This window comes from Theobroma umbraticum, unplaced genomic scaffold (genome assembly GCF_002168275.2).
Source record: "Theobroma umbraticum cultivar Fairchild unplaced genomic scaffold, ASM216827v3 scaffold_67.0, whole genome shotgun sequence".
Taxonomy (NCBI): Eukaryota; Viridiplantae; Streptophyta; class Magnoliopsida; order Malvales; family Malvaceae; genus Theobroma; species Theobroma umbraticum.
Window position 1 is genome coordinate 8,442,751 of NW_018397262.1, and position 11,592 is coordinate 8,454,342.

The window sequence follows — 11,592 nt, forward strand, 5'->3', positions numbered from 1 at the left end:
AAATAGCTTGCAGGTAGCAGAACATGTTATATGGTCATGAAAATCCTACCATTGTAGCTCTCTAGAATTGCTGATGGTAGATGTGCCATTTTTGAGTAGTTCGAAAATGAACATATCGCCTTTCCAGGACTAACAATTTCCAGACAAAAGCATGTTTGCAGATAGTGGCTGATGAAACATCACTCACGCCGTGTGAAACCATGCAAAAAATTTAAAGCAGAAAAAACTTGAAACTCATGCTTTATTGATCTAAAGCTCAACCATAGCAAATCTAAAAGGCTCAACCATGCAAAAAGTTTAAAGCGGAAATAACTTGAAACTCATGCTTTATTGATCTAAAGCTCAATCAAGGCTCGACCATAAGAAAAAACTGTATCCGAATTCAAGGATTCTGTACATGTATATTAAATGCCTCAGATTACAACAGTCTGCATGATCCTATAGCCAATAAAACATTGCATCGTAGCGCTTAAACTAAACCCGGGACATCCCAAGCTTCCGTTCAAAAAGGTGTCGGAGTAGGTAAACTTGCAGAACACTTGCTCCAATTAGTGCTGCAGATTCATAAATGGCCTTGTGAACTGCTCTTTTACTCATAGCTTCATTTACTGCATTTCAAGTCGAGAGAGAATGATTAGACGAAAAAATAATCAACTGCAAAGGATTCATGCGAGACAGAGAGAGAGATTAGTGCAATGCTTATGCTACAGGTTTTTATTTGATGCAATATGGATATTAGCTCCAATATTCCAAAAAGACACTTAATTACACCTTATTATATTTCATCCTCACCGGGTTTAACAAGCTTAGGTTCAGCGATAAAAAGAGTAACTGCTCTAAGAAACATAGCATAGGTTCGGCAATAGAAACCCATGAAACAAACTCTGCAGCTGCTGAGTGAGTAACATATAGTGAAAATATTTCCTAGTACACAATTTAAAAGCTCGAAGAAACATAGTATAGCAACCTAAGTGATAATGAGTTTTAAGACTTAAAGCGATGCTTTATTGTAATTCATAGCAAAATCTAGCAACTTTCTCAATTGCTTTAAGGTGATGGTGACAGGAGCAGATAAGTCCTTAAGGCATCAATGATGGAACATCAGGCAGAACTGCCTTAATTAAAAATAAAAAATGTTAAGGTAAATATACCTATTGCCTGCCGTTCTGTCTGAGCCTCTAACCAGTGCTGCTCGAACTGAATGTTATAAAGAGCTTCCTCTAACTTAGATATTTGTTCTAACAAAGGGTTAAAATGCTCTGCAGACAAGTATGAGAACAGCAGTCAGCACACTTTATTAGAGGTTTAGCAGGGGAAAAGAATGAAAAAGCAAATAAAACATGGCTTACCATCTTTTGCGTGCTGATCATAGTATGTAAAATGACTTTCGTGTACATCAAAGTCGACCGTTTCATAGTAAGGAGATTTATTACTGAAGCAGAAACGATGTACTCCTTTTTGATGAGCAACAAACTCAAATTTGTCACTTATCTTGTCACGATAATCTTGAATCTGATCACCAGTAGGTCCCTTCACCTGAAAATTGCCAAAAGTCGCAAGCTCAATCGCCACCTTTACAGGGGAAAGAAAAATGAAGCAAACTACAAAAACAAACTAACTGCAATCAACCTGACACAGGACATAAACAACCTTCCAACGTTCTAGTTTGCTTGTCATTCCACTAGCATGCGAGTAGTCAATTTCAGTTTCCTAAGGGTTAAAGTCTTTGTGACATTGAGTTCCCAATCATAGGAAAAACAATCAAAACCTTTATTTTGAACTCATTATTTGACTTGAAAGAGCTTGCAAGTACTAAATTTATACAACCCCATTTTCAGCATCCAACTTATTCAAATCAGAAAAAGAATATTACCACCTATAGCACCATGGAAATTAGAAGAAACAAAAGCAACAACCCCTAATTGCCTTTGCAGCCAATAGGTATCTCAAAGTTGGAAATTTGGAATCTGTTTCCACCTTCTAGTCCAGGCTACCAACTTGAAAAACATACTGATATTACCCATAACAAGAGATCAGTCGTTGGACTAGAAAGTAAACCGAAATACGTTTTGAGTACAGAATTTGAAAATGGATTCTTGGACATTCGGAGGAAGCGTTGGTGGTAGAGGGTGCTGTCAATCACTATGAGTAAAAGGGGAGACAGATCTGATTTAGATTCACCAGATCACCTGTCCTCAAACACTACGCATCCACAGTTTGTGATCTTAACAATGCCTAAAGTAAGAAATCTTAACATTGCAATAACAGAACTATAAATTTTACCAATCGAAACATAAGTACATGACAGGCAATGACACAATCAGATTAGCTGTTACAAAGAACTAAAAAGCTTACCACGAGATCAACACCCTCATGACTAGAATGCCAAGTTGAATCAGACTTAATGACAACGAACGACACATGAATCGTATCCCCCTCGTACTTAACATTATGAGAGAAGCATTCTTCTCTGTCGATCACGAATCTAATCCCAAACACTGCATTTGGACAACACAAGAATGCCAGCAATATAGCAGCAACAAATTCCTGGAATCCAATTTTCATCTGCAAAATTACAAAAGTCAATGTCTCCAACTTATAAAAGATAATAAACAAATAAAACTAACATCATAAATTTGCATTAATTTGATTGCACAAACATCAAAAACTATACAAAATCAAATACTAACAGACTAATACTTTATCAAAACCTAAGGCAAAAAGAATTCATGAGATAATAATAAACCATAAATAGTAGTAACAGGCTTTTCTTATATAATTTCCCCAATTTTCCACCAGTTGTTTCCTTCAAATTTCATGATAATTGATAAAAACCCAGAACTTTTTTCCCACCCAAAAGCATTAAAAAGAAGAAAAGAAAGATGAAAACTTTTTGACCCAACAGATTTTCCAAGCAAAACCCACAATTATTGAGGCAAAAACACAAGAAGAAAGCAACAGAAAGACAACTGAATGATCTCTTTGGTGTCTCAGAAAAGGAAGTAAAATTAAAGGAAAATAACTCAAAAAACAAGATCAAAACTACGAAAAGTCAACCAAAAGAACTAAGATTTTAGAGGAATAAACTGAGGTGATTGAATTACGATAACTTGGTATTGTAAAGATTTATTTAATCATAAGATAAAATTTACCCTTTTGGGGAATTTCTTTCTTCTTTGAAGAGTTGAAAAAGAATGTAAAGATTAGATCTTTAGAAGGGTTTTGAGAAACACAGACAGACACAAAGGAAACAACTTTCGAGCACTTGGGTACTTCGAAGTCTAACGATGTTGTCCTAAACAGGGTTATAATCACCTGTATATCATGTACAGAGTAACAGCTCTTGTTTATCCCACGTGGCCCAATTGTCTTTTTTGTTTTCCTAAAACCAAATTTTGCCTTAGCTAATTTACTTCTCTCAAATTCTTTCTTTTTCTTGATTTTGTCATTTTTTCTACTTTTTTAATTGTTATTAAAATTAAGATAAAAATTTTAATTTTGATGTATTTAATATTAAATTTTAATTTTTTAAATTAAAGAATTCAAAATAAAGATGCAACCCTTATTATTAATATACAAAAATCAACCAAACAATGTATTTATATTGGAATTAGTGAAATCTCAATACATGAATGTGAAGCAGGTAATAGCAGAGAGAGCCAACACCACTGATTTAACAGCTACGGAGCTTGGGATCTTGCCCTTATCCTTCCTTAGGAAAAGGCCTTGGTACAATGGCAAGTTGATCAGAACCAAAAGGCTACACAGAAGGATTTGCAGGGCCATTGCCTGGTATTGGCTTATTGAATCCTTGTTCAAGGCCAGCTTCTGCACCACTCCAAGCAGGGAAAACAGATTCAGCAACGCAATGGTCGCCAGGAGAGTGAACATTGGAGAAGAAGAGGAGGGTCCAAATTCCATGATCTCCCTTTGATATCGTTCTAAAACATCCTCGTCTGCTACCTTTGCTGTGATCACAAAGGCAGTATCAGAAAATCCTAGTGACTTTAAGATGGTATCAGTGAAGCCAAGGACATAGGAACTTGTTCTTCTGTACAGCCACATTCTTTGGTTGTTCCACCAGCCAAGGATTGTGCCTCCAGACCAGAGAAACTCGATGAGACTATAAGCATACTTGGAAACTATGACATATACATATGGTATAAACCAGGGAGTTGAGCACTGGATTCACAGAAAACAAGTTCAGTTTGCTGGTGGATGGATAGGAAATAGTCAAAAATATGGTCAGTTAACAGTTAAATTACCTGTGGAAACAAGGAAATGCCTCTAAGCAGACAAAGAGAAGGAACCACGGAATAATATAATGTAGGCAAGCAGTTTGGAGCCCAGAGGCAATAGCAGCAGTACCCCATTTGAAGGCCCAAACTGATCTTTCCATGGGCGAACCAAGCAGGACCGTACTTTGAAAGAAAAATCTGGAAGTCACCCTCACTCCATCTTTTGTGCTGCTCTAGTGTCTGAGGTAGTGTGGTTGGTGCAACACCAATGAAGGCACTCCTTGGTGGATTGAAGTAAACTGATTTCCACCCTTGGCATTGGATTGATAATCCTGTTATCACATCTTCAACCGGACACCCGTATTTCAAACCAATCTGCAACATTCTGGCATTGACAATGAATTAGTGTCTGTGTCTGAAAGATAAGAAAGAACGAGAGGGGGAAGAGCGAGAGGAATTAAACCTCTTTTCCCCTTTGAGTGTTCTCTTCATAGGTACAACTTGCAAGAAACCTGGAAGTTTCTTCTAGTTCATGCGCACTTTCCTCTCTCCTCATCGTATTATTTCCTCCCTTCCATTGAATCTTGCATTCCTCACTGAATTTCTTTCCACATAGCGCATCCCTTCTGTGAAAGCATCCTGTTCCAATGTATAATGGGCCTCCATAACCATCCAAACCATGAAATTCCACCTTCAGAACAACCTCATTGTTTTCAGATACAGAAGAATAATTCATTGAAAGAAAAAAAAGATTAAAGGATAATACCCTGCTTGTACATGCTGTATAAATGATTACCTCACGGCCTACTATTAATGAATTACCATATATATCATTCTTAGTAATGTTCTCAAAGATCTGCGGAAACTGCACGAAAGCAATCTCATGACCCTTCTCTTCATCCAAGAAGAAGCATAGAGCATCTAGAACAGCATGTGAATTGTTTGAGTACATATCACAGTCTACATTAAGAATGATCTGCCCATTGCTAATATTCGACGACACTCTTATCTGTATATTCACCAAGTTCTTCTTAGATTTTGGTAAAATTAAAAGAAAATAAAAAAGATGTCAGAAAACATTGTTGTGCAGATTACCAATGCATTCACAGCTCCAGCTTTGAAGTTATGGGGATGTTGGGGTCTCTTCTCCCTAGCCAAATACACCAAAGTTGGCAATGCACTTCCTTTAATATCTGTGGCGTTGCCATCAATCAATATCTGTAAAATTTCAATATTCAGACAGTTAGTAGTGAACTGCTTGTATGTGATTGAAGTGCTGCTTATCAATATAACACTTAATATACTTGAAGAATAGTATGATGGTCACGCCTGGAAGCATACAAATTCCACTGAGAAAATCCTCTATGTTTTGAGCATATTTCCTTGGAGAGTCGGCCTAGCTTTGCTGCACTTTCAATTCTGTTCTCCATGTCTTCATATAATTTCTACAAGAATGTTAAGGGAAACATTTTTAAAAAAAAGGAAAAAAGGACTTGGACAAAAACGAATTTAGGAACATTACCTTGATAGTTGCCAAGGGTTTATCCTGCTTGGTGTCATGTGTATCAGAAACTGAGATAAAATATGCTGCTGGAGATCTTGGTTCCACATTGAAATCTTTGCAATATGGTATCCAATGTTTAGCAAACTGAGAGGCTTCTAAGAGAGCATAGAAGGTAATATCTGAACCAGCATCATCTGAGAGATACACGCTGAGCTTCTCCGGTGGGTAGTCATAGGCCATGACTGATAAAACAGTGTTAATCACCATCATTGGAGGTTCTATTGCAGGATCTGCGGTGCACACGAATATGTCCACATCAGGCAAGTCATTTCCATATCTGTATACAGCAAAGCAATAACGTGTTAGGACATCAAACAAGTCAACATATTGTTTCCATTCTTGAAGTAGTTTTCCTAGTAATTAATGGTTGTCTGATAGAAGTACTTTAACTGAATGCCACCAGCACTTAAGCAAACAAGGCAGTTTTACCCCCTTGTTCATGCTCATTTAAGTGATGATGCCTATGCAGACAAGATAAAGAGTTCAAAAGGAAAACCTCTTCGAGAGCCTGTCCTTGAAGGTGCACCTGTAAGAAGGGTTCCACCTGTGTGCTTCACTGAGGATCCAGGAAAAACCAAACCACAACTCAGATGCAAACAAACCAATCCAGATCCATTTCCCATCTTCTCCTTTTCTTGGTATGTGACTCAGTCTATAAGCCCAAATTGAACATATGCCTATGAAGATAGATACTGCAAAGAGCCTATATATGGCTATGCCCTTCGCTCTCTTTGTTTCAAATAGAGGAGCATACTTACTGTTTCTCATCTCTGCCCTTTTCCCAAACTTTAAACACCTTTCTAGTCTTTCCCACACAGCTGAGGTGATAAAAAGGGAGAAAGAGGAAACAGGTAGTGGTCTCTGCCAGTTTTAGATTACAAAGAAAATTGTACTTTGATGAAGTCCACAAAATTTTGTATACATCCAATCAAGCAACCAAATAAGCCAAGTGGTCCTGTCTTGCAGCTTGTTAGATACAAAAAGTAATGTTGAAAAACAAACAAATAAAATCTACTTGAAATTGTCACATCATTAAACTTATGAACTGTCCCTCATGTTTACATTAATTGTCAAGACATGACCAATATGAAAACAAAATAAAGAAATCAAATAACCACCAAGTAAAAGACATGTAATTAGTACAGACACTACTTTCCAATTGAAAAGTACTTTTCGCATTGAGTATTGCAAGCAGGCCTAACTCCATCACACCTCCATAGGATCAGTTTTCAATACTCCTAGTTTGGATCTCAGTAATTCAAACCTATCCTTCTGTGTCAAATGTTCTTAAATCACTCCCATGCTTAGCTTTGTGCTTAGCTTTGTGTATATTATCTCTGTAAGTCTCCCAGGGATAAATACTTCCATTCTTGTCTTGGTCAAAAGAGGCAACATGTTGCTGAAAGACACTCATGCTATTGATCTTATGTCCTGATGTTCCATTGGGAAGTTCCTCAGGAGCTTCCAGTGCTCTAGCCAAACAGGGCTTTGGTAATTTTTCTTCCAGGTCATCTTGAATCTTTCTTTCATCAGTCATCAATGGAAGATCTTCAACGAGACTATCAGTGATCATCCGTTTGATAGACTTGGAATTGACATGTCTGAGTCTTCTGCGCCAAAACTTGGCATCACTGATTACACAATGATATGCTTTGAGTTCCACCGTTAACCAATCCAAGTGGCAAACACTTGTTTTTTATTTGTACCGACAGCAGCTCAACACTAGAGTCAAAGATTGTGCACAGTGTCTCTTTGAATAGCAAAGTACAAGTTTCTTCAATAAGCTGGCCAACACTCAACATGTTTATTGGAGCCTGCGAAAAGTGAGGAAGCAAAGAGGCATAGGATATGCATTGTGATCGCACGAAGTGGTCCTGCAGAGACTAATTAGCAGTAGAATTTGAACCCAGATAGATCAAATGTAGATATGAAACACATCAAAGTATGAGGCCAGCAAAGCAAGTAGCCCTAGGTATTGTAGCTCAGTCTGAGTTGTCTAGTTGTGGGTGTCGTAGAATCCCCAAGGGACAGAGGGTATCCTTTTATTTCTTCAAATCATGGAGTGAGAGACTGTGAGTTACAGGCAAATGGTAACAGAATAAACAACAGGAAAATTTAAGTCCAGAATGTAAAGCAAGTACATACAGACAGAGCTAATACAATTGATTTAATTGCTATAGAGTTTGGCATCTTGCCATTGTCCTTCCTCAAGAAAAGTCCTTGATACAAAGGCCAGTTGATGAGAACCAGCATGACACATAGAACTACTTGCAAAAGCATTGTCTCATAAATTCTAGCAATGCTCTCTTCCATGGCTACGTTCTTCATCAGTCCAGCCAAGCAAACTAAATTTATCAATGCAATTGTTGCCAGTGCAGTGAACATTGGAGAGGAGGCTCCGAACTCCATTATCTCTTTGCCATATCGGTTATAGACTTCCTGGTCAGAAACTTTGGTAGTGATTACAAATGCTGAATCAGAATTTAGTCCTAATGTTTTCGCAATGGTGTCGATGAAGGCCAAGAGGTAGGAACTTGTTCTTTTGTAAAGCCATATCCTTTGATCATTCCACCAACCAAGGACTGTGCCACCACTCCATAGAAACTCAGCAAGGCTATAAGCTAATTTGGAAATTGCAACAAATGCAAATGGAAGAAACCATGGGCTTGAACACTGGATATGTTCATTTGTCAGAAAATGATTAAACTTAAAATTTGTCTGAAAATGAGAATGAAAGGTAGTAACATACCTCAGGGAACAAAGAAATGCCTCTTAGAAGATATAGGGAAGGAATGATGGAGTAGTATAGCGCTGCCAAGCAGTTAGAAGCCCATAAGCAGTAACAGCAATATCCCAGCTGAAGGCCTAAGCTAATCTTTCCATTGGCATACCAAGCTGGACTGTATTTCGAAAGTAGAATTTGAAAGTCACCTTCAGACCATCTCTTGTGTTGCACCAGTGTCTGAGCAAGTGTGGTTGGTGCAACTCCTAGAAAAGCCTTCCTTTCCGGATTGAAATACACTGATTTCCATCCTTGGCATTGGATTGATAAACCTGTGATCACATCTTCAACTGGACACCCATACTTAAGTCCCATCTGAAATTTAAAATGCATTAAGCTGAATTAAGTGTGTATAAAAATATACACTAGCATGTGTGATTGAGTGAGGGACAGTAAGAGAGAGAGTTACCTCATTTCCCCACTCAGTGTTCTCTTCATAAGCACAATTAGCCAGGACCTTTAATTTGTCTTCCAATGCATGTGCCTTTTCTTCCCTTTCTCTGTCTGTTGCTATTCTGAATTCATTTTTAGTTTCCCTGCTGAACTTCCTTCCACATAGTGTATCTCTTCTGTGAAAGCAGCCAGTTCCAACATAAAGGGGGCCTCCATAGCCATCCAAACCATGGAATTCCACCTATCATTTTCAACATTAACAGAAGAAAAAAATCTTGAAGTCATAAAGACTGCCAAGAAGAGAAAAATCTTGTATGAGCAGCAATCAGTACATGAATGCATACCTGACTTATTACTCTCATTGAACTGCTATATAGTTCATTCTTGGTAATATTGCCGAAATTTTGTGGAAACTGTACATAAGCAATCTCATGGCCCTTTTTCTCATCCATGAAGAAGCAAAGAGCATCCCTCACAGCAACTGAATTATTTGCATACATATCGCAATCCACATTAAGAATAATCTGTCCATTGCTAATTTCTGATGATACCCTTATCTGCATGTTAAGTTACATTATCTGCTAGGTTTGGTGTTATCAGAATATATATATAAATAAATAAATATATATATACACACACACACACATTATCTGTTCCTAAAATTTGCATGATACACTTCTAGAAACACTAACACGTGTGGTGACTTATAGGACAGGTGTTTTTTAAGTTAAGCAGACTGCATGTTAGCAGTCAAGTGTCAAAAACATGCAACTCAAGCATGTTTTGATATGATGTCTGGTTTTAGCACTTGTCAAGTGTCATGCACGAAGAGCACTTACTGTCTTTATGTTTTTGAACTATTTTTTAATGCTGAGTATCAGACTGAATCAGTGAAGAAGCTTTACAGATAAAATTCTCAGAGTTTTCTGCTTCTGTTCTATCTGTCTTTAATAGCAGTACCTACTGCCCTTGCATGTCTGTATTACTACTTTGACAACAAAAAGTTGCATGTTGAACGGCAGAGTATTGTATACCAGTGCATTCATAGCTCCAGCTTTGAAGTTATGGGGATACTTGGGTCTCTTCTCCCGAGCCAAGTACACCAAAGTTGGTAATGCACATCCTTCCATGTCCTTGGCATTCGGGTCTTTCCCATCAATCAATATCTGGCAAAATTCAGTTATGCAACAAATTTGTACTGAGTTGGTTCAAAGTGCTTTCAAGTGTTACTCATCATTAACAAAAACTGATGTTTCGATTTTAACATACTTGAAGAATGGTGTTATGATCATTCCTAGAAGAGTATGAATCCCATTGAGAAAACCCTTTATGCCTCAAATGCACTTCTTCAGGCAGACGGCCTATCTTGGCTGCATTTTCGATTCGGTCCTTCATGTCTTCATATAACTTCTATAGAGCAAGAGTACCAGCATAAGATTTAAAACAGACTTTAAAACACACTAAAACTTGTAAGTAGAATAGCAGTATGCCAAGCTCTTGCAATCCAATCTTGACCCCCAAATGCAAAACTCTTTAATAAATTAATGAAGCATTCAGGTTAGATTCTTTTTAGTTGGACCAATTAACAGTAAATAATATCAGATTTATAAGTAATATAAGTTCATAGAGTCGTTCTTCCTGCCCAAATATCAATAAAGTGAAACAAGAAGTTCAACAGAACAATATTTCTTTATGTAATAAGACAAAGATAGCTCTGCCTCTGTCTTTGCATTTTTTTCAATGTCTTACCAGGGAAACAGTGAAGAAGTATAGGTACCTTTATAATTGCTAATTCTTTAGCCTGTTTGGAGTCTTGTGAGTTAGAAATTGAGTCAAAGAAAGCTGCCGGAGATCTTGGCTCCACGTTGAATTTTTTGCAGAATGGTATCCAATGTTTAGCAAACTGAGAGGCCTCAGATAGAGCATAGAAGGTAAGATGTGAACCGGCATCATCGGAGAGGTACACACTGAGCTTCTCCGGTGGGTAGTCATAGGCCATAACTGATAAAACGGTGTTAATAACCATCATTGGTGGCTCAATCACAGGATCCGCTGTGCATACGAATATGTCCACCCCCGGTAACTCATTTTCATATCTGATCATACCTCGGTAGTTAAGCAAGCATTCAAAATGAAAAAAGATTATGTATCGAAAAGGGTCAAGAGGAAAACCTTTGGGAGAGCCTGTCTTTGAAGGTGCGCCTATACACTTGGTTCCACCGGTGTGCTTGAGTGAGGAACCAGTAAAAACCAAACCAAAGCTCAGCTGCAAGCAGACCAATCCAAACCCACCTCCCATCTTCTCCTTCTCTTGGTAGATGCTTCACTCTGAAAGCCCAAATCAGACATATACCAATGAATATAGACCCTGCAAAGACTCTGTAAAGGGCTGTTCCTTTTGCTCTCTTTGTCTCAAACAACGGGCGGTATCTATCATCTCCCATCTCTCTCTGTCTCTCTCTCAAACACAGACAACTATAAATCTCCAAGCGCTATAGCAAAAAATCAAATGATAAGATACCTTGTCTTCCCCTCACAGAAAAGTCTGTCGAGAATTATTTATTTCTCAACTAGGTGCACCTGTCACGGGGCGATTCTTAAGATCACCTTCGTGC

General features: G+C 37.9%; 3 protein-coding genes and 1 pseudogene across 6 annotated transcripts; all 4 read right to left on the reverse strand.

Moving 5' to 3' along the window:
- Positions 1-309: 309 nt before the first annotated feature.
- Positions 310-3,280, reverse strand: LOC110419391 (transmembrane emp24 domain-containing protein p24beta2-like). The gene is made up of 5 exons (XM_021432409.2): positions 3,153-3,280; positions 2,356-2,565; positions 1,350-1,536; positions 1,152-1,259; positions 310-608 (listed from the first exon to the last, which is right to left on the reverse strand). The coding sequence occupies exons 2-5, from the start codon at positions 2,563-2,565 to the stop codon at positions 475-477; spliced, it is 639 nt and encodes a 212-aa protein (XP_021288084.1). The 5' UTR covers positions 3,153-3,280; the 3' UTR covers positions 310-474.
- Positions 3,281-3,541: 261 nt separating this feature from the next.
- On the reverse strand, positions 3,542-6,829 carry LOC110419134 (cellulose synthase-like protein E1). 3 transcript variants are annotated; one of them, XM_021432035.2, is made up of 8 exons: positions 6,299-6,823; positions 5,761-6,079; positions 5,543-5,683; positions 5,334-5,456; positions 5,035-5,247; positions 4,702-4,929; positions 4,266-4,613; positions 3,542-4,182 (listed from the first exon to the last, which is right to left on the reverse strand). In XM_021432035.2, exons 1-8 carry the CDS (start codon positions 6,568-6,570, stop codon positions 3,622-3,624), a joined length of 2,205 nt encoding a protein of 734 aa, XP_021287710.1. In that variant the 5' UTR covers positions 6,571-6,823; the 3' UTR covers positions 3,542-3,621. The 3 variants fall into 3 exon arrangements, with proteins under 3 accessions (XP_021287710.1, XP_021287709.1, XP_021287708.1); XM_021432034.2 differs by having other exon boundaries at positions 4,702-5,247; positions 6,329-6,829; XM_021432033.2 differs by having other exon boundaries at positions 4,702-5,247; positions 6,299-6,826.
- Positions 6,830-7,066: 237 nt separating this feature from the next.
- On the reverse strand, positions 7,067-7,375 carry LOC149527062 (putative peroxygenase 3 pseudogene; annotated as a pseudogene).
- A 436-nt stretch (positions 7,376-7,811) lies between these two features.
- On the reverse strand, positions 7,812-11,579 carry LOC110419135 (cellulose synthase-like protein E1). 2 transcript variants are annotated; one of them, XM_021432037.2, is made up of 8 exons: positions 11,150-11,579; positions 10,755-11,073; positions 10,247-10,384; positions 10,012-10,143; positions 9,322-9,534; positions 8,994-9,218; positions 8,552-8,899; positions 7,812-8,475 (listed from the first exon to the last, which is right to left on the reverse strand). In XM_021432037.2, the coding sequence occupies exons 1-8, from the start codon at positions 11,419-11,421 to the stop codon at positions 7,918-7,920; spliced, it is 2,205 nt and encodes a 734-aa protein (XP_021287712.1). In that variant the 5' UTR covers positions 11,422-11,579; the 3' UTR covers positions 7,812-7,917. The 2 variants fall into 2 exon arrangements, with proteins under 2 accessions (XP_021287712.1, XP_021287711.1); XM_021432036.2 differs by having other exon boundaries at positions 10,247-10,387.
- Positions 11,580-11,592: the final 13 nt, after the last annotated feature.